Source organism: Juglans regia, chromosome 10 (genome assembly GCF_001411555.2).
Source record: "Juglans regia cultivar Chandler chromosome 10, Walnut 2.0, whole genome shotgun sequence".
NCBI lineage: Eukaryota > Viridiplantae > Streptophyta > Magnoliopsida > Fagales > Juglandaceae > Juglans > Juglans regia.
The window spans coordinates 1857870-1885590 of record NC_049910.1 but is presented as its reverse complement, the minus strand read 5'-3'; the positions used below and the strand labels follow the sequence as shown (position 1 = coordinate 1885590).

The following is a 27721-nucleotide window of genomic DNA, read 5'->3' as shown; positions in this document are numbered from 1 at the left end:
TGATGGGGCATGGTGAATAAGTTGATGTCGTCGTTCTTGTTGTTGTATAAGTGAGAAAACCTTAGTAACGGAAGGTATGAGATCTAAAAGCATGATTTGATCACGAACATTGGAGTAAGTATTATGCAAATCCATTAAGAATTGAAAAACGCAGTCACGTTGATAACGATCCAAAAGAATTTTCATAGTTTCACAGTTGCAAACAAGAATTGGGTCATAAATGGAAATATCATCTCAGAGTGTTTTGAGTAAACACCTACATAGTTGTTATCTTGGAGAAGGCTGGCAAGGGTCTTCTTGAGCTGGAAAATGCATGGCCCATTCTGTTAAGAGAAGCGATCCTGGAAATCAAGCCATATGTCTCGGGCATCATCAACAAATATGACACTGGATTTGATGGGGGAGCTAATGGAATTCTGAATCCACAACACCACCATGTTGTTGCAGCGTTCCCAGAGTTCAAGAAGAAGGTCTGCTGTGTCAGTGGGTTGTGGAATGTCACTGGTGATAAAACTTAGTTTATTCTTGGCACGAAGGGCGTGACGCATGGCTCATGACCAAGTGGCGTAGTTATCGGTGGTGAGCAAGTCAGTGGTGAGGATGACGGTAGGGTTTTCGCCATTGTCAAGATGAAATGGGTTGCCGGTGTCACTAAGATTCAGATAACGGGCCATATTGTTGGCACGAAAGGTGTTTGTGTTTAGGTTTGTATGAATTGAGGAAGAATCGGAGTGGGTGGAGGAAGAATCGACAGAATTTTCTAGCGGGTCTTCCATGGATGGTGGCTCTCTGGCTTTGGATACCATGTAAGGAACAAAATAAGAAGGAAAAGAGCACTAAAGTGTAGAGAGCATGATGCATGAAAGGGCTGAAAATTCTGTATTGTGCATTCTCGAAATTGGAATAATGAAAGGTACAAGAAGGGGCCTCATATACATGTTCATCCTGACATCAAACAAAATGAATCTACCTAAAATAGAATACAGTTCATTAAAGAAAATATTTACTAAGGACAATGGAAAAATAATAAGTAAATATACAAATGGAATCTAAATAATAGTAGTAAGTCATCCTTTTCCATTTCTATGTGTTGTAGCTAAGTGACTTGCAGCGGCTGTGAGAGGTAGACGACTTGCAGCTTGACTTTGGGCTTTTGCAGTTTGATTGTAGGCTTTGGCAGCTTAAATTCGGGCTTCATGTGTATTGTGTAATAGTTTCTCTGGTCCGGGTCGTCTTTGATGTGCTTTGCTAACGTAATATCTATTAAAAAAAAATTAAGGATATATATAATCGAGATCGATCATGATCACTTTCACGTGCTATTCAACAACGACGACAACCATATAAAAATGGTACTCTTGCTATTCAACAACTCTTTATTAAAAGATCGATCATGATCACTTTCACGTGCTATTCAACAACGACGACAACCATATAAAAATGGTACTCTTGCTATTCAACAACTCTTTATTAAAAGATATATATATATATATATATATATATATATATACTAGCGGTTGGGCAATGTGCGATGCACATTTGCCCCGTTGAAAAATAACTTATTTTGTAAAATATAAATATATTTTGGATTAAAAAAAAAACGTTACAAGTGAAAAGAGATGTGGAGAATTTTTGTGATAGTGATAGTACTTCACTGCATAAATCAAAGCAATCCAACAGAAGAAAAAAAATGAGAAGTGGTAAAATGAAGGGTTGGATTTAAATCTTAAAAATTTTAATGTACCAGCAGCAGTCTCGTCCTTAAAAAAAAATACACATAGACATCATATCTTTAGATATGATTTGGATCGATGTATTAATAGTAGTGATATGGTTTGTGAATAATAATATATAAAATTATTTGGATTAAGATATTTTATTTGATTTTAGAAAATGAGAGGCAAAAAGTTAAAACAAAAATATTTTAAAAGTTAAAATATTATTGAAATATAATTTTTTAATGTAGTTTTTGTTTTAAAATTTAAAAAATTTATATTTAAGAAAATTGTAATGATTAGATTAACAAATTAAAAAATATTTTATATTTAAAAAATATTTTAAAAAATATATAAAAGTTTCTGAAAACCTAAGAATCTATTAATCTCTTCCTCGAACTCAATAATTTTGTTACATGAAAAAAAGAAAAGAAAAATAAAAAAATGAAATACACATTCATGACATATTTTCAGGTTACTTTTTTATTAGTTGTAGCAGTTCTCTCTAGTTAATTAAGAATATTATCATATTTAAATTATGTTAAAACTCTAATTATTTATATAGTTATAATTTTTTAAAAATATTTAACAAAATTTCATTATTTATTTAATGATGAAATATTAGTATTTTATAAATGGCTTGGTTATTTTGAAATTAGTGGTACTTGTGTAAAATCCTGTATGGCGTAATATTTTCTAATTGATAAAAAAAAGCACGTTTGCCACATCTGTCAAATTGAAGAAAAAAATAAAGTGTAATTTCAAATATTAAAATAGTCTAATATATAAGAATAAAATTATTATTTATTTATGTTCATCATTTATTATGAAATTTAAATTATATTAAAAATTCAAATTAATTAGATAGTTTTTTTCTCTTAAAAATATACAGTAAAATTTCATCATTTATTTAATGATAAAAAATTAGTATTTTATAAATCAAAGTTGATTTTTAGTGTATGATATAATAAACAGTAATAGGATATGCGAAAAAAACATGCGAAGAGAGAAAAAAAAATAGTTTATTTATTGATCATTTAAAACTCAAAAATTAATATTTTTTCCGCTTTTTCTTTCTTCTTCTCTCTCATTTCCAACGCACAATTGCGATATTACATTACACATTGGCATTCATACGGATTTTAAAAATAAAAAAAAATACTGTTCATTACTGTCGATGAACAGTAATAAGATATGAAAAAAAAAACAAAGCGGCTGATTTAGATTTACTGTTCACGATGAACAGTAATGAACAATAACCGTTATATGCTCTTTTAAGTATAGGCAGATATGCTTAATTTACTAATTGAACAAGCATCAATATTTCAACAAATTAAAATATAAATTACCATGTTCGATCGCATGCATATTGACTGGCTGATATATTAATTGGAGATATGCTGGGCCTCAATTAATTGTATATATAGTACTGCACTAGTGATTAAATCTTCTTAGTAATAATTAGATCATTAAATGTGTAAATTTGACATGTACGTACGTTATCTTTTTTCTTTTTCTTTTTTTCCCTAAAGTAGGAGATATTCATGCAACAGAGTGCCAATTAAGTTATTTTTATTTTTAGCTTTTGTTTTTAAAATTAAGCAAGGGTACGTACAAGATCGAGCTAGCTAGCTTTGTTAATTAAGACACTACTTATCATGATCTTGCTGATATTAATCTACCAGCTCTGATCCAAACATTACTTTGATCTATTAATTTAGTAACTTTAATTAATAAGCATGAGCTACATGCATGTTAATTAAAGCTGGTAGCTATATATATATATATATATATATATATATATATCTTAGCGCAGCCACAAAATGTCAAAAAAAAATAATATTATTTTATTTTTGAAAGACATATATAAAAACAAGATAACAAAACGAAAGCTATAATTAGTCCATTATCTATAATATTAAATATATTAATTTGCTTCAACCACTCTTGTGGCCAAGTAGTACTACTACTGCAATATTATACATATACTAGCAGAGGTACATTACCCAACTTTTCTTACATGCTTGCATGTTCGGAGCGCATTGAACGAGACCAATTAAGTACTGCTTTTTGAAAGTTCTTTTTGATTAATGGTAGAACCCAATTAATTATATATATATATGAGAGATTAATTAAAGGAGTTGGTATATATTTGTGTGCTGGCTTTATTTTGGCATAACGTGGTGATTTAAAGAAGCTAGGCCTACGTACATTCATTCATTGTCGAGATCATTATCACAAAGATCAATATATTCGAGGAAATACTTACTCGCAACCGACTGGGGGAATCCAGCGTAATCGGATGCATAAAAAATTTTATTTTTCTACCTCTCTCATTTCGTTCCCTCTCTCTATCAAGCCACTTCTCACCGACGATGCGAGCTGACATCTGTTTTGTCCAGTAATTAGACGTTGCATCAAATAATAATTAAAAAATAAATATAAAAATAAGTTATAATTTATTTCTGGTCAGCATATATTTTTAAAATTTTGTTCTTGAAATGTTCGAAATCTGCATGATGCAGTTTCAATATCCTTATCTTCGAAGAAGGTGTTGAAAAAAGTTAAAATAAAATTATCTCATGATCAGCAGCAGTTTACCCTTTTTTTTATTATGGCCGCCGGATGGCATCTTGTGAGGTGGGTGATGCCGATCGACTTGCTTTCGTCGTTATTTCCGTCGTCCACATGAAACATCATGTCTGGTTTCACATTCGCTTGTTATTATATATATATGAAGCTAGGGTTCTGATGTCAAAGATTTAAAAAGCTTGTGAGCAATTAGAAACTGGTTATGTTGTCTGCAATAATGGCATCGATCAGAGCTCTCATAACTGAACCTTTCCATCGCCTTATCCACAATGACTTCCATGAAACTGTTGCTAAGATGACTCTCGTTGACCGTCTTCTCTTCCTCGTAAAATCCCACCTTAACCATATATCATGCTATATATACCTAGCTAGCTACCAGCTGGCCTAGCTGATGCATGCTATATATCTACTGCAATATGCCATGTTCAAAACTTCAAATGTTTCTGCATTAATACTTCCGATTATTACATGATTTAATTAGTTTCCGACAAAACTACGCAAGAAATTTGCAGTGCCTAGTGTGATATATACTGTTTTAACGTAGTAGTACTTGTCTTTCATTTGTGTTCTTGCAGATTATTCACTTCATCGATAAGTTGGGCATATGGCATCGGTTACCGGTCTTCTTAGGTCTTATCTATCTGGCTATTCGACGGCGCCTTCACCAGGAGTACAACTTGTTCAACGTTGGAAGATCTCCCGTCGGCGTTCGGTTCAACCCCATGGATTATCCGTACAGGACAGCTGATGGAAAATACAACGATCCCTTCAATGAAGGTGCAGGCAGTGAAGGAACTTTCTTTGGCAGAAATGTTCTCCCGGTCGATCAAAAAAAGAAGGTATATATAAGTACTACTCCAATATTATTAATTAGGAGAATATGATATTTGTTCATACATCATATAACTAAATAAAGATCGATATATATATATATATATTAATTATTCGTGGTAACACTCTAATTAATTAGCATTTCTTCGACCACCACTTAATTATATTATTGTTGAACTAGAACTACTACTAACATGCTAATCATGTCAATCATATATAAATAAAATAATTGATTAATTAGTTGTCTGTCATCATAACATGATTATTGATATATATTATGTAAGTGATAAATTCGAGATGTTACGAAAATAACTATAAAAGAAATTCACATTCACTGTATTTAGATGCTTAAAGAAGCATTACAAATAGTTTACATGCACCATATATATATAAGAAATTCATAGTCGCTGAATTTATTAAAAGAATTAATTTAAGCGTTACGCATAGATTAACGATGTGCTAGCTTCTTCTTCTTCTTCCTTTTTTTTTTTTTTTTAATCCAGAGTACTGATTGTTCGATCTACTCCTTGTTTCTAGTATTTTCAATTCCAATAACAATCTGGTCTTGGCAATATGCAGCTAATGAAACCAGATCCAATGGTGGTGGCCACAAAGCTACTTGCGCGGAGAAAATTCACAGACACAGGAAAGCAATTCAACATGATAGCAGCCTCTTGGATTCAGTTTATGATACATGACTGGATTGATCATTTGGAGGATACCAAGCAGGTCTGGTTTATATTAAACACAACTATTTAACTAAGAAGAATTTGTTATCTTGAAGTACTTCTTAATTGGCAAATTTGACAAAGCTTAAAACAGTACTTTTCCTTTATGATCTGTGTGTGTGTGTCGTGTGTATTCTGCCTGAATGTGTGCATGTTCTATGTTTTGGCCAAAATTATTGCAGATTGAGTTGACTGCACCCAGAGAAGTTGCGAACCAGTGCCCCCTCAAGTCTTTCAAGTTCTACAAGACAAAGGAGGTTCCAACTGACTTTTACGAGATAAAGGAGGGTGCACTGAACATTCGTACACCATGGTGGTAAGAAACTAGTACAGATATGTGCAATCCATAGGGTGTGCCAACTTCCAAAATCAAACGAAAAATCAAATTAAGGTTTTCTATAACAAATTGAAAGCAGTTTCTGATCTCTTTGGCAAAATACAAGCAGTATCTGCCCAAATATAAATCCTTTGCAAAAGGTCATCTTTAAGTAATTCTCGAGAAAGCTGATAGACACATGATTATGTGCGGACATTACAACGTTTAATTAATATTATTATTCGTATAAGATTTTTCGAGTAAGGTAAATGCACACGTGATCAACATTTAATATTGTCATGTCTATATTTTTCTATATTAGACCGTCAAATTCGGTCAAATAATTAGAAATATTGATCTCATGAATTGCCGGAAGCTGTAATTTTCAGCTCCCTGTTTTAAAGATACCTCCAAAGGCAAACACGTACAAGATGAATGACGATATAATATAGTACTACGCAGTGCCATATATATGTATATATGTTAGGGGAGATGATGGATTTGTTTTCTTTGACAAAAAAAATGTAAAATCTAATAGGGATGGTAGTGCCATATATGGAAGCAACGCGGAAAGGTTGCAAAAAGTGAGAACTTTCAAAGATGGGAAGCTCAAAATAGACTCCAATACTGATCTTCTTCTCCATGATCAAGATGGCACTCCTGTCTCAGGAGACGTTCGTAATGGTTGGGCTGGCATTTCCACTTTGCAAGCTCTCTTCGTTAAAGAACACAATGCAGTCTGCGACACTCTCAAGGTTATAATTCATTACATGCTGCTTTATATACATACATATATATATATATACACACAAACTTTAATTTCCTATGACTCTCAATTAGCTAGCTAGCTCAAAACTTATTCATGACTTTCATATGTATATATATGGTTTTTTTAGAAGGAATATCGAGACTTGGATGATGAAGAATTATATCATCGTGCAAGGCTAGTGACATCAGCAGTGATTGCCAAGGTCCACACCATAGATTGGACCGTGGAGCTCCTCAAAACCAATACGTTGCGTGCAGCGATGCGCGCCAACTGGTAATTAATCTTTCATTACAGACAAAAAAAATTATATACACAAGTACTTGTAGTAAATATAGTACTAAGGTTCATCCCTTGATAATCTCCCCTAGCTAGCTGTTGCATTGCTAATGATGAACCTCTTGCCTACGATTGTTTTGATATATCTTTAATTTTGTGGTGATTTTGGAAATTAAATCAATTTCAGGTATGGATTGTTGGGAAAGAAATTCAAGGACACATTCGGTCACGTTGGAGGAGTCATTTTGGGAGGTTTGGTGGGTCTAAAGAAACCCAATAATCATGGTGTTCCTTACTCATTGACTGAGGAGTTTGTTAGTGTTTATCGGATGCATTCCCTCCTACCTGATCATCTTGATCTTAGGGACATCTCAGTCACACCCGGGCCGAATAAATCTCCACCATTGATTGAAAAGTATGATCTTCTGATCTTAAAAAATCAAAATTAGCCTAACCAATTTTCATGAAAACTATATGTGAATTGTGATAGCTAGCAGCTACGTACTAGATGCATGTAATTTTGCCCTAAAATGTGTTGTTTCATTAATTTTCAGGGTCCCTATGGCAAATTTGATAGGTCACAAGGGAGAAAAGACCTTGGCAGATATTGGGTTTGCAAAGCAAATGGTATCTATGGGCCACCAAGCTTGCGGAGCTTTAGAACTTTGGAACTATCCCACATGGCTCAGGGATGTTATACCACAGGACGTGGACGGCCTTGATAGGCCTGATCATGTGGACCTACCATCTCTTGAAGGTACGTACCATGCATCAACGAATATGAACGTACCGTACATTCATCTAAATGATTTACCGCCATACATATTATTGATCGGAGCTCATGATCATCATGTATACGTACTTATGGTACTTAATTATATATATATTAATATTGCAGTATATAGAGACAGAGAGAGGAGTGTGGCAAGGTACAATGAGTTTCGTAGGGCCCTACTGTTGATACCCATTTCGAAATGGGAAGATCTGACGGATGACGAGGAAGCGATTGGAGAGCTTGAAGAAGTGTACGGTGATGATGTTGAAGAGCTCGACTTGCTTGTGGGCCTCATGGCAGAGAAGAAGATCAAAGGGTTCGCCATTAGTGAAACAGCTTTTGTAATCTTCTTACTAATGGCAACCAGGTACGTAATCATAATATATATAACTCCATTATTAATTATACGTAAAGGAAGTAGCGCAGCCATTCGCGCATGCATTGTAAACATGAAGGAAAATGATTCGCTTACTCCAATTGTAAATTAAATTCAAGGTAAATTATATTTCTATATATATGCTTCAAAGTATCTAATCAATTAACGTGCATGGTGTTATCTTTGGGTTGGGTTGGAATATGGATGCAGGAGGTTGGAAGCAGATAGGTTCTTCACAAGCAATTTCAACGAAGAGACATATACAAAGAAGGGGCTTGAATGGGTGAATACGACAGAGAGCCTTAAAGATGTGATAGAGCGTCATTATCCAGAATTGATAAAGAAATGGATGAACTCTACCAGTGCCTTCACAGTGTGGGATTCCCCTCCAGAATCTCACAATCCAATCCCACTCTATCTTCGTGTTCCCCAATAATCAATCACTAATATGCATGGCTGATCACTAGCTTGGATTTGGACCGTAAGATGATCTCATGATCATATCTTTATCATGTTCTCGTTACCAAAAGCTGTGAAAATTTAACCTGCATGCATGCTGTTAATTAATAAATTCTTATGCTTAATAAGAGAATTCAAGCAAAATATATATTGTCGTCGTTGCATGTTTACCGTAACTTTGTTTTAATACAATAATACACATAATTCTTGTTGCATGGTTAAGTTGTATCTCTCTCTCTGATCTCTCAAATGTAAGCCTTGATATAATACAATTATGTTTTTTCTTTTTTTTCATATTTTAAGGTTTTTCAATATTTGTAACTTAATTAAAAATAATTCAACATTTTTTTATAATTTTTTTAATATTTATAACTATATCATGGAATTATGAGATCAGTATGATAGTTAAAAAGATGGAAAATAACATGACTCTTCCAAATCATGTAGTGATAATTTGAAAAGATTATTTATATTTTCTTGCAAAAATAATCTGGATGTTTGCTTTAAAGTTAAATCACATTTTTGGGCTAGAACTAGGTGTTACCCAGCCTATACGGGATAGCAGCCCTCCCCACTGCCGTCGGGCCTAGGGGCCACCACTTTTTGGGACCGCATCCCGACCCCGCATCAACCCTGTCTTGCCCCTATCCGTCAAACGAACGGTGGATTTTCGTCATTTCTGTAAATTGCCCGAGACAACTCCCAAAGACTACCAAACATCCAAAATAAAAATACTCTTGAAGGGAAATCTTGCAACTAACAAAAGATATCCAACAAATACAAAAAATCTCCCAACAAATAATAAAAAAAAAAAAAACAAATTAGATTTCCAACTACATAGAAACTCAAATAGGAAACCCAAATAATAAAACTCAAGCAAAAAACCCAACAACAAATGCAAAAGACCATGAAATTGATACTTGGTGCAGCAGATACATGAGTTTCTATTTGGCCCAAGCTCTCCCATGAGCTCTTCCTAACCTCTCAATAAGGTTAGTTAGCTCTTCCTAACCTCACCAACCAGTCAACCCATCACTCCATTCTCCCGAAACAGTCACCAAAACAAGGAACCACACTCTGGTAGGTCATCTCATTTCCAATATAATATCCATTAAACAGATTTACATTTCACACCACCATTAAAGCCATATGGAACTTTGTCAATGGCATGACCAACATAAGAGCTAAAGAGGGAAGAAGAAGAAAGAGGGAAAAGCGATAGAGGATGAAATGGGAGAAAAAGAAATGTTGTTCTGGTTTCGTGGGGGTAAAATAATTACATTATAAGTAACTTTTTTTTACGTTATTAGTAAGGATGGACAAATGGAGATGTCATGGGATCCACACGTTATAGCTACGAAAAAGTCGCTACTTATAAAACGGATGGATCTTTTCCTAGCACCTGCCCGGGCCCATTTCAAGTAAATTCAATAGAAATTCACCCGTCCTATTTGAGGGTTCTTCCCTATTGCTAGGGATGCAAATGGTTCAGTTCGGTCTGGTCTAGTGATGGATCGAATATTCATTTTTTCAGATTGAACACTTAAAGAGACCGGACCGGACCGGACCGATAGCTATATGTGCGGCTTGACTTTTTTTTTTTAAATAATTAATAAAAAAAATTATTTAAAATATTAAATTAAATTAATCGACTTATTAATGTGAATTATATAACAAACTCATTAAAGAAATATTTTATATAGTCAATTATAATAAATTAGAAAAAAAATTATATTATTAATTTATATATTTACTATATAATTAACTAATTGATATTATATTTTAGTTAATTCATAGAATATTAACAAGTGTTAATAACATATTTAAAATTTTATATTATTAATTGTATAATTATTATATAAAAAATATTTTTTATTTTTATTTTTTATTCGGTCTGAAAAAACCCTAGACCGTGGACTGGACCGAAACCTTTCGGTCCTCTAAAACTTGGATTGAGACTGATCGGTCTCAGTCCCGGTCCGGTCTGGACCGAAACGATCGGTCTGGTCAGTCTGACCGGACCATTTATCACCCCTACCTATTGCCCCGCAAGATCGGCAGAAATGCATGCGGGCCCGTTACCCATTAGCTAGCCCTTCCTAGAACTGCTATTTTCTATTGCACGTTTACTACATCTCCTCTTAAACCTACATTAAGACACACATATAGAAACAACGTATCTAGACGAGTGAAAGCTACGTTTGGATATTGAATTGAGTTGAGTTGATTTGAGTTAAAAGTTGAAAATTGAATAAAATCTTGTTAGAATATTATTTTTTAATATTATTATTATTTTGAGATTTAAAAAAATTGAATTGTTTATTATATTTTGTATTGAAATTTATAAAAATTGTAATAATTAGATAAGATGAGTTGAGATGAGTTTGAGATCCAAACATACTAGGCTCCATTTGGTTTACAGGATCCTCTCATCTCATCTCATTTTATTCAATCTCATCTCAATATCTAAACATTACAAATATAAATTTTAATTTTTTTATCTAATCATTATATTTTTTCTAAACTTAAAAAAAAATAATTAATTTTTTCAAATTTCAAAATAAAAATAAAATAAAAAAATATTTTAATTTTATAATATTTTTTTCTTTCATCTAACTACTATTCAAAAACTATTTTATTACGTCCCGTTTGATTATTCAATTCAGATGAAATGAGATATTTTGAATTGTAATGAAATTTTTGAATTAAAATGAGATGAAATAATTTATAAAAATATTTATTTAGATATTAAATGAAATGAGATAGTTGTTAATTTTATGCGTTGAAAAAAGTGTGGGTTCACTATTGATTAGAAAGTTAAATTATGTACTGTTTACACGTTGTTTACACACTGTTTATGTACTGTTTATATTACAATGTTCCTAAACTGTTTACAGTTAGTATTTACTGTTGATTTAAGTGTATATTTTTAAAATTTAAAATTGAAGTATAGTGTATTCGTATAAGGAAAATTACTGTACAGTACGGATGAGATGAAAATTTCATCTGTATTGGCTAACCAGACGCGGCTATAATTTCATCTAATCTCACCGTCGAAACGAGGTCCAAATGTCTGCTCTCTTTGCCGCACAACGAAGGCTTCAGAAGTATTTAACGTACTGAGCTCTCTCTCTCTCTCTGGGTACTGCGTTTATTGTTTCTCCTCAAAAGCCTCTTGATTGCTTCCCTTTATTCCCCCCGTCTCTTTCTGATTGAAACATTACTCCCACAGTTTCAGATGTAATTGTTTCTTCAACTTCCCATTCCCATACCAATACCCCTCTGAAAAACTCTCCCTCTCGTCCATCAATTGCCCATTTCTTATTTCTCTTCCATTTTCTCCCTCATGTTTCTTACTCCCTTGCCTTCTTTTACCTTCAATTTCATCCGGGTATTTCTTATTCCTTATATTTTTGCTCTAAACCCCTAGGGTTTTTATTTTTAACCTTTGTTTGCTGCTTTGATTCTTAAAATTTTTATCGCTTCCTAGCCTCATTTGGGTATTTCTTATTCCCTCTGTTCTTGTACTAAATCTATAGGGTTTCGATTTTAACTTTTTGTGCTGCTAGCATGCTTTAGTTTTCACTTGTAGTTCAATTTTCTTTGTTGTATTACCTGAGATCTCAATTTTGGTTCTTGGGTGTTGCTTCTTTATCTTTGATTCACTCTTTTCCTTTCTGGTTTTTAATTTCAAAAGCAATGTCACAAGGTTATGCTATAGAGCTTTACTTCGATCCCGCCCTCGAAAACCAGGTCTTGAAGGCCTGGAACGTGCTCGCTCGCCGCCAAATTAGCACCCAGCTCATCGAAATCGAATCCCGCCCACACATCACCCTCTTCTCCAGCCCCTTTGTCGACCCCGCGAGGCTCGAAAACGTTGTTAAGAGCTTTGTTTGGAAGCAGGAACCTTTGCCTCTATCTTTCTCTTCAATTGGGAGCCTTTCCAGTGAAAACAACGTACTTTTTCTTTCGCCGACACCTTCGTTGTCGCTTCTTCAGTTCCAGACGCAGTTATGCGATGCAATGAAGAAGGAAGGGATAGAAATTCCGGATGAGTATCGCCAAGACTCGTGGATTCCTTATTGCGCGGTTGCTCAGGAAGTCCCGAGGACTCGGATGGCCGAAGCATTTTGCGTCTTGCGGGACTTGAAGTTGCCGGTTTCTGGGTATGCCATGGATATCGGGTTGGTGGAGTTTTCGCCTGTTCGCGAACTGTTCTCCTTTGTGCTTGGCAATTCCGTAGAAGCATGAGGTTCCAGAGCATTCTAATTTCTTATGTGTCAATCTCAAATTATGCTTTTTCCCCTCATGAATGTGGTGCCTTTGGTGTTAATGTAAATGGATAAAATTGTTGCTATTCAGAGCGTAGTTACAAAATTTGCAGTTTATGTTCTTGAAGACTTTTTCATCTTATTGTAGATCGACAGTATATTCTGCTCAAACACACGTAAGCATTTCTTCTTGTTGATTTTGATGCTCAGTGTATATTGCAGATGGTGATAAGAACGTAGCCTGATTTTATCACTTATCATACAAGAATCTTGAGTTTTTTTTTCTCTTGTTAATTGGTCATTTTGCTGCATCAGGGTACGCTCTGTAACCATTATACCCATTTGGGTAGCTTTGTGGATCCGCATCCGTAGTGTCTTTCTGCCCAACTACTTTGCAATACTGAACTTATTTTCATCTTTGTGAATCAGGATTAATTCAGCTGTGCCTTCTGAATTTTAATCGTACAGCCCCCCGTGTTGCAGTACTTTAATGTTTATTTCCACTAGATAACCACACTCTCATTTTTGGGGAATTTCCTGCTTAGATTTGTTGTCTTTTGATATAATGCGAATTAGGCATTTAAACTTCTTTTGTTATTTTTTTTTATAAGTAAGAAATTTTATTAATCACATATAGTCCATGTACACAGAGAATACAAGAGATGCTGTGAAAATCAACATAATTACAATCACGTAATTTTATTCTTGTGTTATTCTCTGAGGACAGTGGCATTTTGCGCTTTAGGGTACGATTCTCAGGGCTCTTGATTTTGTAAGTAACATTTTTTCCCGTTAACAAGTAGCAAATATATGTGCATGCTGCATTGCATGGTTTGAATAAAACATTATTCTGCATGACTAGACAAACCAAAAAGGATCTGTATGCATATGTTTGCTATGACGAGTGATGTCCTCTTGTATTTTTGTTAGCTTCTTTTTTTATTTTTTTGTATTATTGTTGTCATCTATAGACATTAGAGAAAATTATCATTTGAGAATGTTTCTTGTTCGTCAAATAATGGTATCTAGTTGGGATGTCAGAACGATGCAAATTCTTTCAATCTTGATTTCTGATATACATGCATAACAAATGGCGTTTTAGGCCACGTGCATATCTTTCGGAGATAAAGAAGAGGAATTGTCTTCTTTTGCGTCCATATGTAGAAGATGACTGAACCCTTCAGGAACAGAAACCCTGGTGCTCCAGGGTCATCTTCTCGATGTACTACTAGAAGGATCTTCTGCTGCTGTTCTTGAATTTAGCATGTCATGGTTCAGTTTTACTGTAGTTTATCCATCGTCCGTCATATCCATAATGTGCTGACTAGGGAAGTGTGCTGTAAAAGAAGTGAGCCCCTGTCCTGACATGAATTGGTTGCATCACTGCAGATTTTTTATGCCTTTTTTATTGCACCGGACTCCCGTGTACCTTTTGTTGCCGTCGGTCCCTCGTCAATCCTGTTTTTCATCCGCTACGTAACCATTAAGCTTCTTTTATTCTTTAGGAGACAGACAGCATGCATTCTTTAGGAGACACGGTCCTTATCTAGTAGTGCTGCATTAAGTTTCAGACATATTTTCCAATGCCCCCTTTCAAAAGGCGGTTTTATATCCAATTGGCTTGTTACTCTGTTTGGTTTGAGGCAAAGTAGATATGTTAGAGCTGCGAGTGAACAGAAATAATGGAAGATTCGTCCATCAGCGCGAGAGAAAATGTTAATGGAAATACTAGATGCCATTTGCTACTCTTTGGGATCTTCAAGATGTAAATTTCTCTCACAAACAGCCGTGACAATTGGTAATTGTTGTCATCATGGAAATGGTCGTATGTTCGTCTTGTTGCTAATTATGGTTCTGATCACATGCAATATGAATAATCTCATTTTCTATTCTTCCACCAGCAAGTACATAATTTCCTCTGTGGTTAACTCTAGATTCATGAGGCCCGTATAAACAAACAAAAAATGTGTGCTATAGTGCTCTAACTAGTTAGCTTAGCTCCAACCCTTAGATTAATCAAGAACTCAACCTCCAAGCTTTACTTGAGATGTATATAGAGAAGCAAACTCAGGAACTTTCAAGGGAGTTGAATGGGTACATACAAAATCAGTACTGGAGTTTTCACATTTTAACAATTCGAGATTTCTGAGTTTTAATTTTTGTAGGATTGATACCTGAATCTCACAAAATACGCAAAGACACTTCTGTTTTCATGTCTGTTGTGTTCATTGCTGCATGTTGGCCCCGCTGACACCTGGAGTGAACTAGGCAGCTGAGGTTTTGTTCTGGTCCATATACATACGAGTACCGTCCAATCTTGATGTTGAGATAATGACCAAACAGACGAGCTATATAGACTCCCATGTCAACCTCTCATACAATAGTTTATTAGCCCCAATGTATGCCTGCCAACTGCAACTCTTTTGTGACTCTCGTGGTTATTTACTACTAAATTACTAATACTAAAATTGTTCGCTAGCTTTGCAGTTATGACAAACAACGTACATGCAGCTAGCTAGCATGGTTGCTTTGTGTCGGCAGTGCCAGACACTTTCATATAATGATAGAACATGATCAGCGTATGCGTCCAGCCGGGCACTATATGTTGCCCAGACTATATGTCAATGAGGATTGTCAATCTAGCGGTTCATCTTTCCAAACTTCTGTAGCAGCTTTCACATTGATGTGATTGGGTTTCATTTTTGGATCACCTGTCCACGTTCTTCTTCTTCATGATCTCACAGTATAGACTTGTTGATTGAGGCTGTTGTCGATTGAGGCTGTTTTTGGTAAGTGAATTAATCTCGAATTACTTCATTATTATTTACAAATAACTTTATTTTATAGAACTCGACATTTTGTATCTGGGGATGATTTAGTACTTCAGCAAATAGATTAACCATATTGGCACGAGAGAGAGAATATTAATTCATGAACAAAGTATATAATATTATATAGATTAAGGTGCCGCTTGGATAATGAGTTAAGATGAAATAATTGTTAAATAAAATATTATTAGAACATTATTTTTTAATATTATTATTATTTTAAGATTTGAAAAGTTGAATTATTCATTATATTTGATGTGAGAATTTAAAAAAATTGATAAGATGAGATGAAATATATTTTTTATTCGAATGGCTTCTAAGATAGCAAATTCTTTGCCCTATCCCCCCGGAGTCATTATGATATAGTAAAGAGAAATCACAAAATATATAGATAAATGGTAGTTGTAATCGTGAGTGTGCAAATACCGTAGAATCATTTTGAAAAAAGTGAATAAATACGATATTTATATGAAAAGAAATTAATTTTTTTAATAATAAATTTTATTCTTTTTCAAAATGATTACACAATACATACGTATTTTACGATTATACATAATATTACTCAAATATATACGAGATAATTTGATTGATGTGAACAGCCATGGCCAGGGTAGCTAAGCACATGCACGAGCTATAGCTAGGAAAGTGCTCCTCACATGCGACTGTGGCAAACAAACCAAGACAGAAACCCATTTGATTTGCTACTTATTGCATATTATGTTGTGGTGGGGCTTTTATAGATGAGATTTGTGCGGCACTGCGTACGTGGTTGCTGGGATGATGCATACCCATACGTACATTAAACCGCATAGAAGCACAAGCTCCGTTTATTTCTGCACTAGCTAGAAGGCATGCGAGAAAAGGATATCGTTTATTATTGATGGATTCCTTGGTAGCTTCCGAACAGATTCCAACCACCGATGGTTCTGAATAAATTTGCAGCCGAAAACAAAAAAAAAAAAATCTCTTTCTTTTTGCCACCAACATTAACAGCGTTGTCAAGACAGAAAACCGACATCGATCACAAATTCAAATGGAGGATACTTGACTCGGAAATCTCCTAGAAATACAGAAGCGATATTTCCGAAACATGATTTCATGTGAATGAAGCAACTACATTAACTGACTCTTTTAATTAACTTCAGCCTTCAGGCAGGGCCACATGAATAGAGTGAACTTCCATTAATGACCCTATTAGCCTCACCCTAAGTCCAAAGTCCAAACACCAACTTCAGACTCGGGAAGATCACCAGCGGCAATAAATACGTCCTTTCTCATATGACCTTATCGACAAGAGCGAGGAGATGATGCATGTTATAATTATACGATACTTTAATTAGATTGGTCGGTGATCCAGCTATGACATGTTGTTGTTTTAATATTTTGCTATTAATCTACAAATTTATCTTTTTAAGCGGCATGAATATCTCTCTCTCTTGGTGATGTAAATTTAGCTTCCGGGGGTTGAATGAGATGTTGTTGTTCTATTGACATTTCAGCGTCGGTACGTGATTTGGTATGCCAAACTGTTTATACCTAATAAGACTCATAACAAGTACTATATACTGGATGCATGTGGCAATGCTACTTAGAAGGTTCTTTTTAAGAGAAAATATATTTGTAATTGTGAATTGTACAATCGCCGCTTAATCGTTTTGAATTGAAAAAAATAAATAAAACATGACATGACTTACGTGATAAAAATTAATTTTTTAATAATGGATTTCACTATTTTTCAAAATGATTACGTGACGTTTACGCACTTCACGATTATACAGAATTACTTTTGTACTAAATATATAATTATTACTATTGAACTTTTTAATATTCTAATTAATTTTTTAGAGAAATATGTTATGCATATTTTGTTTAAAAATTTTGAATAAATCTAAAATCTACGTACAAAATTATTTTTTTTAAAAAGTAGATCACATTTTTTTAAAAAGGAAGTATACAAAATTTATATACCTTAGTACTATATTTAACATTACTGTTAATTTTATTCAATTTAAATGCGGCTCCATCGAATAATATCGCCAAAGAAAAAATGACGTCATCTTCATGATGCATTCTAACTTAAAACATAAAATCAAAATTCGATGTGAAGAGAGTGGAACTCCAGAGCAGATACATTTGGTTGTAAGACTCAATTGAGTTCAGTCTAATTTTAAACTGAGTCTAATATCTAAACACTTAATTCTTAAATTATTAAACTTATCTTAACTCAAAACTTCCTTACACGTGGAACCCACAACATTTTTTAACTTAACATATCTTTATATGTGGGACCCACAACTTTTTTCAACTTAACACATATTTATACGTGGGATCCATAATTTTTTGTAATTTTTCATAAAAATATACTAAACTCATCTTAACGTCTAAATATATTTTAAATTTAATTTAGATAAATTTTATATAACGCCTTCTATTACAAAATTTACTATTATTCAAAAAGAATTGAACTGACCTCAACGTCCAAGAGTCGAGAGCTTGTGCCGAAGAAAGAGCCTCAGCCCCATGGCTTGTATGGATCCTCACGCGAAGCAAGCAACTGCCATGTCGAACGTGATTACGTGAGAATGATGGTCAACGGGTTTTGCATGCATGGGCTATTCTAACAAAAAAAAAAATACCATTTCCTGATTTGTAAACTTCAACTCTATCTCGAAAGGAATAGTTCTTTTCCCAGGATTAGATATTAATTATCATCATTACGAGATATCACTTTATTCGAATAACAATAAATAAACCAAGAATCGCCTCGTAGGAGCAGATCTGGCTCAATCCACTGTTTAACATAATAATTATTGATTACGTAATATCATTATTATCTAAGCGAAATTAAGAAGCTTCTTTGCTGGAGTGAATAAAGAAGGAATTTTTCTAATTATTTTTTGGCTGTAATTCAAAGTGTCCAAATCAGCAGACTGGAAGAACCTTTATACATGTGGGGAGGGTAGATCTGCAGCCTGGCTGTACATAGTTGTCGCTGCCAATTTGATGACTAACCCAAGCTGGAAATTTAGGTTGAGCTCGAACCCTATTCCTCTAGTCTTTTCAGCCTATCATGCACAGGTAACATTGCCAGTTGGTTGGTTTTGATGGTACCTGCTCACTGGTTCTTCAGTTTTAGAATTATATGACTCTTGCCACTCAGTCTCAGATAAAACAAATGTAGTGCGTTGTACTTCCTTACTTGGAGTTCGCTGAAGCTAAGCGGAGACTGGGCACATGTTCTCTCTCTCTCTCGATTGCATCATGCTCTGACCTGAGAAATCATTGGTCAAACTTCATGTTCAACACCCTCTGAAATCTGGGATTCATTTTCGATTCTGATTTCAAAGATCGAGATTTCGGAATAAATCATATAAAATTTGACAATTTTCATGGTTTTCTTCTCCTACCTACTTCCTCTTCTATAACTTCATGCCCGCCTCATAACTGAATTCTGTGTTCATTCACATCTCTTTCTTTTTCAAAATCTTGCTCTGGTAAGCGAATCCTTTTCCACTTTCTATCTTGTGAACTTGAATTCTGTGGAAAAGAAATGGTACCAGACTCTGTTGTGGTCACAGTTGAGAAGCCAAGCAACTTCTCTTTACCGAAGGTCAATGATTCGGATTCATCCTTGTTTCCGGATAAGGAGAAGGCTGTAAGTCCCAAACAATTTACATGGGTTCTTCTTCTCAAAGCTCATAGAGTTCTGACAAGTCTTTCATGGCTGGCCATGGCTTCCAGAGCCATCTTTGTTTCAGTCAAGAAACGCATTGCCTTGTCCGATTTAAGTGAGGAAGAACCCAAAAGCAGGGGAAGATTGTACAGATTTATCAAAGCTTTTCTACTTATTTCAATTCTAGCTTTGGTGTTAGAAGTCGTTGCACATTTTAAGAAATGGAATTTGCAAATGATACAGTCTCGGGAGGTTCAGGGTCTTGTGCAGTCGATCTATATGGCGTGGCTGTCTTTTAGAACCAACTATATTGCTCCCTTTGTGATATTCCTTTCTAAATTCTGCGTTGTTCTATTCTTGATTCAGTCTCTCGATCGACTAGTTCTATGTCTCGGGTGTTTCTGGATCAAGTACAAGAAGTTGAAACCCACGATTGAGGGAGAAATTTATGACATTGAGGATTCTTCAAGTTTCCCAATGGTCCTTGTTCAGATCCCCATGTGCAATGAGAGAGAGGTAACATCACAGAACTAACTTCCTTTCTCTTTCCGCTTTGTGTTTGTTTATTTTATTTTGTTGTTTATTTATCTTACAATCAAATTCATGACCCAATCAATTCTTTGTCAATTTTTATTGCTTGCTTGAACTCTGTTTCTTGGTCTGGTGCTGAAATGTGATGTTTGATTTAGGTGTATGCGCAATCAATTGCTGCTGCCTGTGAACTAGATTGGCCAAGGGACCGAATTTTAATTCAAGTCCTAGACGATTCAGATGATGGAAATCTACAGCTTCTGATCAAAGATGAAGTCTCCTTTTGGCACGAGAAAGGGATCAACATAGTCTACAGACATAGACTAATCAGAACAGGCTACAAAGCCGGCAATCTAAAATCAGCCATGGCCTGTGACTACGTCAAAGATTATGAATTCGTTACAATATTTGATGCAGATTTCCAGCCCAATCCTGATTTCCTTAAACTGACAATTCCTCACTTCAAGGTAATAGGAGCCAAATAAGAAAAATAAAAGATTTTCTTTTGGTTCGAAAATTCATTCTATGGATGATGTGATTTTTACAGGGAAATCCTGAGCTAGGTCTTGTCCAGGCTCGCTGGTCATTCGTGAATAAGGATGAGAACTTGCTTACAAGGCTCCAAAACGTGAACCTCTGCTTCCATTTTGAGGTGGAACAGCAGGTGAATGGCGTTTTTCTTAATTTCTTTGGATTCAACGGAACGGCAGGTGTTTGGAGAATCAAGGCTTTGGAGGAATCAGGAGGTTGGCTGGAGAGAACCACAGTGGAGGATATGGACATTGCGGTTCGAGCGCACTTGAATGGATGGAAATTCATCTTCCTTAATGATGTCAAAGTGCTTTGTGAATTGCCGGAGTCTTATGAAGCTTATAAGAAGCAGCAGCATCGCTGGCACTCGGGTCCCATGCAGCTCTTCCGCTTGTGCCTTCCTGCCATCTTAACTTCTAAGGTTCTTTCCTCGATTCTTTTAGTCCGTTTACTTCCTTTTTTTAAAGCAGAGATTGTTAACAACATTAATTTATTTTGGATCTCTTTGTACAGATATCGATGTGGAAGAAAGCCAACTTGATATTTCTCTTCTTTCTTCTAAGGAAACTTATTCTTCCCTTCTACTCATTCACATTATTCTGTATCATACTTCCATTGACCATGTTCATACCTGAGACAGAACTACCTATTTGGGTTATCTGTTATGTCCCCATTTTCATGTCTCTTTTGAACATTCTCCCATCACCCAAATCTTTCCCTTTCTTGGTTCCATACCTACTGTTTGAGAACACAATGTCTGTTACAAAATTCAATGCCATGATCTCTGGGCTGTTTCAGCTGGGAAGCGCATATGAGTGGGTAGTGACCAAGAAGACAGGTAGATCATCTGAATCAGATTTATTGGCATTTGCCGAGAGGGAATCGAAGTCCTTGGGTGAAGAGAAGATCCTTAGGAGGCATTCTGAGTCTGGTTTAGAACTGTTGAGTAAACTTAAGGAGCAGGAAGTCCCTGCTGTGAAGAAGAGAAACAAGCTCTTCAGGAAGGAACTTGCGCTTGCTTTTCTTCTACTCACTGCATCAGCCAGAAGCCTCTTATCGGCACATGGAGTTCATTTTTATTTCTTGCTGTTCCAAGGGTTGTCTTTCCTAGTCGTGGGCTTGGATTTAATTGGTGAGCAGCTCAGCTGAAATGGAGTAGACAAGTTGTATTACTGATAATATTGAAGAGTCAATAATGGAAATTCCCATATATTTTGTTTGATCGAGCATTTCCAGTTCTGAAACATTAACAACTGCAATTGGGATCATTAGTAGAAAACGAACTAATACGTTGTGGATGTTCGAAAAATGAGAACGACCTTGCTAATACGAAGTAGGCAGTTCAAAGCATACTCCCAAGTCATGTGACTTTGGACTACTGAGATATTTCTCTTTTTGTTGGGTCTCCACAAGAAATCTACGGGCTTTGTTTATTAAAGAAGGTCAATAAATCAATTACATAATTGGGTTCATTTAACAGAAGCTAGCTTAATCATCATCCCCACCCATATAGTTAACTTTTTTTACAAAAGTGGTGACTCCTTTTCAGGCCTTCACAAGAAATTTGTTGGCTTTCTTGAATAAAGAAAAGCTTTTAGGATGCGAAAGGCAATAAACTAGTTGGTTAATTGGACAGATACCGAAGGTCTAGAAAGAGGGTGAGAGTCTGAAAGAGATCATGATAAGAGGAAGGGGAAGGTATATGACGTAGAAGGATGATCCGAGGAAGATAGCTTCGAACTGTCCATAGATTAGTCTTGGACTAGTTCCTGCATAAGAGAACTCAGGACCATTGTTTTTCAAACAAGAAATTAGGATATGTTTGGGAACTAAACTGTTTCTCATTTATACAAATTATACTGCTGCAATGGACATTGTGTCTTCTTCATTTATATCTATTGCGTTATCGTGTATCACAATACGAGACTAGTAAAATATGTCCTTTTCTATAGGTGCTAAAACCTTGTATAACTGGATTAATGGTGCCTAACGTAGTAGTACTGGCTGGGGTCGATCTTCTAGTTGAGCACCGACAGCTTTCTGAACAGGCATGAATGCCCAACTGCAATATATTGGAAATTCCTTGAGTTGGTTCAGATTTAGACATCTTCTAATATCTAAACACTCAATTTTCAAATCATTAAACTTATCTCAACTCAAAACGTTTTTACACGTAGGACTCACAATTTTTTTCAACTCAACACCTCTTTACATGCGGGACCCATAAACTTTTTTAACTATCCATAAATATATCTAAATTCATCTTAATATTCAAACATATCTAAATTTATCTTAACATTCAAACACATCTTAAATTCATCTTAAGTGGACCTCATAAAATTCACTTCATCATCTCAACTCACTACTATTCACAGAAAATTCCACTCAACTCAGCTCAACATTTAAACTCAGCCCAACATCCAAACTAGGCTAAAAGATCTTCAAATCATGATAGGTGGAAATAGGGACTTTTCTTTAAACAATATTTAGGACAAATGAATTTTCTGCCTACAAAGCGGATTGCAAATCAGATGAAAGGTCGTCATAAATAAGTAGCTTTTTGGTGAGGTTTGAATACTGAGTTGAGATGAGATGAATTGAGATAAAAGTTAAAAGTTAAATAAAATAGTGTTATAATATTATTGTTTAATATTATTATTATTTTGTAATTTGAAAAAGTTGAATTATTTATTATATTTTATGTAAAAATTTTAAAAAATTATAATGATTAGATGAGATGAGATGAAATGAATTGAAATTATCTCTTAATCCAAATGGGACTGAGCAAACTACAGCTCTGGTTGGTAGGGATCCTCTTGGAATTGTGGTTAAATATGAAAATAACAAAGATAAAAGGATATTGCAAGTTGCAACTATTATGCAGTACTCAGTTTGGCCCATAATTAGTCAAGGCAGATAATTGTTTTGGGTCCGACTTCAGCTCTGAAAAACCATTTGCCCTTAAGATAAATTATTCACTTGAAATAAGTATAGTGGCTTATTACCAAAGAGGTGTCGTGGTGTAGTTGGTTATCACGTCAGTCTAACACACTGAAGGTCTCCGGTTCGAACCCGGGCGACGCCATTTTACTCTCCTTTTTTTCAGAGCCCTTTTCCAGAAGTGGTTTACCCTTTTTTAGGTCTGGCACTTATCACATCTTTCTTTCTATTCAGGGATCTTCTTCAGCTTGTCCCAAGTATTTGGATTTTCCTAGCATTTGGTTCCTTTCAAAGTATTTGATCCACTTTGAGAAGGTTACAGGAGCCAAGGTTCAAGCAATGGTTAATATTTTTCTGCAATCTCTGATCTTTGCACACAACATTTACTCTGGATTCACATATACAAACAAGACACGCATACAGAGATCCTGGCCCATGGATATGAACAATAATGTTAGTACTACTTCTTTTCATCAATGTATGTTGATAGGTGGACCAGATTAGCCCAGAAATCACTCATACCCTGCTGGCTGCTCAGACATTATTTTTCTCTCAGCAGAGTGATGCAAAAAGGGGAGCCACTTTAATACCTTCAATCCAGTTTTATCAGTGTCATCAAGCTTTTAAGGGTTTCACGCAATGAAATCTGATTACACCAACTTAGATATAATATTAAGTTCCCAAGTGATAATGGGGTCCGAAGAATGACAGGTTTTGTTGTGATTGGGACACGTCATTTTGTATCTTGTTTTGGCGCACACACTCTGATGAGAAATAGATATACTAGTTTAGCAGACAGACCCTGGGGCACGTGGGTTGGGTGGAAATCTTGACTTAAGTCTGATTTCTGGACTAGCAATTTCCACCAAAATGAAAAGGAAAAAAATACCAATTAAGTTTCTGACATTAAGCCATAAGTTGTGTCTCAGTGTTCTGGTGAAGATGGCACACAGTTTGAGCTCTATTTATACCAGAGATGGTTCGGCCTTGAAGCCACATTTGAGTGACTTGCTTTCCAATTCTATTAGCTTCTTTCTCCTCCTGTTCGATGGCTTTGAAAGCTATGCTCTTTTTGCTCACCACTTTTCTTGTAGTTAGCACAGGAGTATGGCTCTCTCTCTCGCTTCCTCTCTCTCTCTCTCTCTTCCCCCCCGCCGGCCCCAAACACACGCCCCATTCTATCTCTTTGCTTGCTTTATTGGATGTCTAATTTCTAGAGTTTGATGTAGGTTTCATTCAATGATGAGGAACTCACGACAAAGGTATTTACTAAGACAACTCTTACAACTACTCTTTCTTTTTTACCAGGAATAAAAAGGAAAAAAATTAGATTCATGGAAGTTTTACTACTGAATCACTTCCCATTTTTTATCCCCTAGTAATCTTCTTTTTTTTTTTGTTTTAAGTTTGCTTTAACAGGTTCTCTATATGCTTTTATTTGGGTGACTAAATTTACCTGCTTGATTCTTGTTACCTTGTTTATATGTCGCTTTTCACAAGAAAATGATTTGCTGGGAGTTCTAAATTTACTTGCCGATTTTGAGCAAAAAGAAAAGGAGAAACATAACCAAGTGAATAAAGGTGGACTTTGGAATTTGGTATAGGTTGTAGATATAAAAGTCCCAGTAGCAGCACAAGCTCCTCCAGCAGAGGCACCAGATCATGCACCACCTGTGAAAGCACCGGCTTATGCGCCCCCAGCAAAGGCACCGGCTAATGCACCGCCTGTGATGCCACCGGCTAATGCTCCTCCAGCAAAGGCACCCACTTATGCCCCTCCACCAAAGGCAACCGCCCCCGTGCCCCCACTTCAGCCACCTGCTCCTGCTCCAGTACTGCCTCCGGCAGTGAGGTCTAAAAAGGGTAAGAAACGTTTACCTTCTTTTTGTTGTTGTACTTATTTATATATATTTCGTGTTTGTTTTGTGGTAAAAATGTGGTGTTTTCGACTCCATGAACAGATTGCATCCCCCTGTGTGATCAGAGATGCCAACTACATTCAAGGAAGAGGATTTGCATGAGAGCATGCATGACATGCTGTGACCGCTGCAAGTGTGTTCCACCAGGAACATTTGGAAACAGGGAAAAATGTGGCAAGTGCTACACAGATATGACCACTCATGGCAACAGATACAAGTGCCCTTGAAATGGCTGGCCTAGCTGTATATTACTTTTGATGGTTATTTTAATTCACTTGATCAGTAGGTATTAGTAAGTGTGAGAAAAGGGTTGAAAATAAATGGTTTTCCAGTGTCCTTTCTTGTTTCTACTGCTTCTTTGAAGCAATTAATTTGGCATTTGTGTTAATGTAAGTACTTGGTACTCTGTGATACTCAGTGATGCCAACTAAATTCTGCATTCCGTATGTCCGATGTTATCATGTTGATATTGATACATCTCTTACCTTTGTTGCGACAATCGTCAATCATATGTACGGAGTTTCGGCTTCTGAGCAGTAGAGAACTAGTAAACCTACTATTAAAAATTTAAAATTGTGTTCAAGTTATTGGATTGTCTTTGTCTCTTAGGCCAACCTTTATATAAGAAGTCAATGCAATAAGTTTCATATTATTTAAGGATGACTATTATATTACATTAACCTCCTATATAAAAGTTAACCTAAGAAGCCAAGATAATTCAAATCTAATTTTAATGAGTTTAAGTTTTTTTTATATTTATAAACTTTAATTTATTATTCAAATTATATTATAATTTGAGTCTAAAAAAATATTTTTAAACCAATTTTTTTTTAAACACAATGTGTTGACCTAGGTGGAGGGTGGGACGGCTGGGATTTTTTCTCCCATTCCCCGCCTACCGGGTGCAGGGGGTTGGAGTTTTTCCCCAACCCCCCACACCATACGGGTATCACCCATATGTAAATGAATTGAACAAACCCGAAATTAATCCGTTTCACCTGATTAAGTTTTACATAATTTTATATAAATATTAAAATCACAATTAACTATAAAAATATATATAACTAACTACAAGTTTAAAATTACAATCTAAATAATAAAATTATCAAAATTAAAATCCCAACAATTTTACTTTTAGTATAATTGTAACTTTAACTTTCTTAACGAGTTATAACGGATCAAAACGGGTTAACACGTTATCAACCCATTAAACAATCGTGTCTTAACATATCATCCCGTTTTGACCTGAACCTATTAAGATTAAATTCAAACTTACTATTATCGTATCGTATTCGTATTGGATTAATAGATCGTGTCACATTTTGTCACTCCTATCCATCATTACCATTTATGTCTCTTACACGTTAGAGCATCGGCATTGGTGTAGTAAAAGGTAAATATAAACACATATTTAATTAACAATTTCACTTTTTTTTACTGCATTGGATTAGTCATATATAAATTTTTTGCTTCCTATAAATAATATTTCTACAAATTTACCGATTTTGTTTACCATGCTTCCTTTATTTTATTACTTTTTCTCTCTCCTCCAACTTTCTCTCTCACCTGACGCTCCATTCTTCTCTCTCCTCTTACTTTTCTTTTTCTTTTTTATTTTTATTTTCTTTGCTGTATTAGTGTATATTTGTTGATATTCAATTTTAATACGGTAGAATTAGTAAATCTTATGTAAGAGCATTCTCATTGGATTAGCTAAAAGTTAAATCCAATGAGAATTTAGCTATTAGGTGGATAAATTGCTCACATTGAATTAGCTATATTCCAAATATTCCAAATATTTGGAATATAGCTACAGTAATATCCAAACTAATTTCTAAATTTGGAAGACACTATTCATTCATCAAATCCTTTTTATATTATTTCTTTCTCTTTCCTTTTAATATTAATTATTTCTCTCTCCATTTTAAATGACAATTGAAAAAATATAATTAGAATACAATTACAAATTAATATATAATATTATAAATAGTAAAATATGAAAAAATAAAATAAATTCATAATTAAAAAAATTAAAAAATTTTCAAAATTATTAATTACTCATTACTATATAATGAATAAATAGATAATTCAATTTGGAGATTTGATGTGAATAGTCAAAATTAAATTCATCTTATATTATTTTATTGTCATATAATGAAAAAATGGCTATTCCAATGTAGAGATTTATATA

The 27721-nt window shown here is 34.8% G+C and overlaps 4 protein-coding genes and 1 non-coding gene across 5 annotated transcripts; all 5 read left to right on the top strand.

The window, feature by feature from the left end:
• Positions 1 to 4505: 4505 nt before the first annotated feature.
• Positions 4506 to 8814, top strand: LOC108997157 (alpha-dioxygenase 1-like). Its single transcript, XM_018973314.2, has 10 exons — positions 4506 to 4632; positions 4883 to 5146; positions 5718 to 5867; positions 6049 to 6182; positions 6721 to 6937; positions 7079 to 7224; positions 7415 to 7642; positions 7782 to 7984; positions 8126 to 8369; positions 8589 to 8814. Exons 1-10 carry the CDS (start codon positions 4510 to 4512, stop codon positions 8812 to 8814), a joined length of 1935 nt encoding a protein of 644 aa, XP_018828859.1. The 5' UTR covers positions 4506 to 4509.
• A 3146-nt stretch (positions 8815 to 11960) lies between these two features.
• LOC108997154 lies at positions 11961 to 13388 on the top strand. The gene is made up of 2 exons (XM_018973311.2): positions 11961 to 12228; positions 12535 to 13388. The coding sequence occupies exon 2, from the start codon at positions 12537 to 12539 to the stop codon at positions 13086 to 13088; it is 552 nt and encodes a 183-aa protein (XP_018828856.1). The 5' UTR covers positions 11961 to 12228; positions 12535 to 12536; the 3' UTR covers positions 13089 to 13388.
• A 5539-nt stretch (positions 13389 to 18927) lies between these two features.
• Positions 18928 to 21936, top strand: LOC108997144 (xyloglucan glycosyltransferase 4-like). Its single transcript, XM_018973296.2, has 4 exons — positions 18928 to 20125; positions 20299 to 20607; positions 20688 to 21092; positions 21185 to 21936. Exons 1-4 carry the CDS (start codon positions 19487 to 19489, stop codon positions 21818 to 21820), a joined length of 1989 nt encoding a protein of 662 aa, XP_018828841.1. The 5' UTR covers positions 18928 to 19486; the 3' UTR covers positions 21821 to 21936.
• Positions 21937 to 23682: 1746 nt separating this feature from the next.
• On the top strand, positions 23683 to 23756 carry TRNAV-AAC. The gene has a single exon. It is a non-coding gene; the product is annotated as a tRNA-Val (tRNA).
• An 847-nt stretch (positions 23757 to 24603) lies between these two features.
• Positions 24604 to 25941, top strand: LOC108997145 (gibberellin-regulated protein 14-like). The gene is made up of 4 exons (XM_018973297.2): positions 24604 to 24716; positions 24841 to 24873; positions 25216 to 25474; positions 25573 to 25941. Exons 1-4 carry the CDS (start codon positions 24660 to 24662, stop codon positions 25755 to 25757), a joined length of 534 nt encoding a protein of 177 aa, XP_018828842.1. The 5' UTR covers positions 24604 to 24659; the 3' UTR covers positions 25758 to 25941.
• Positions 25942 to 27721: the final 1780 nt, after the last annotated feature.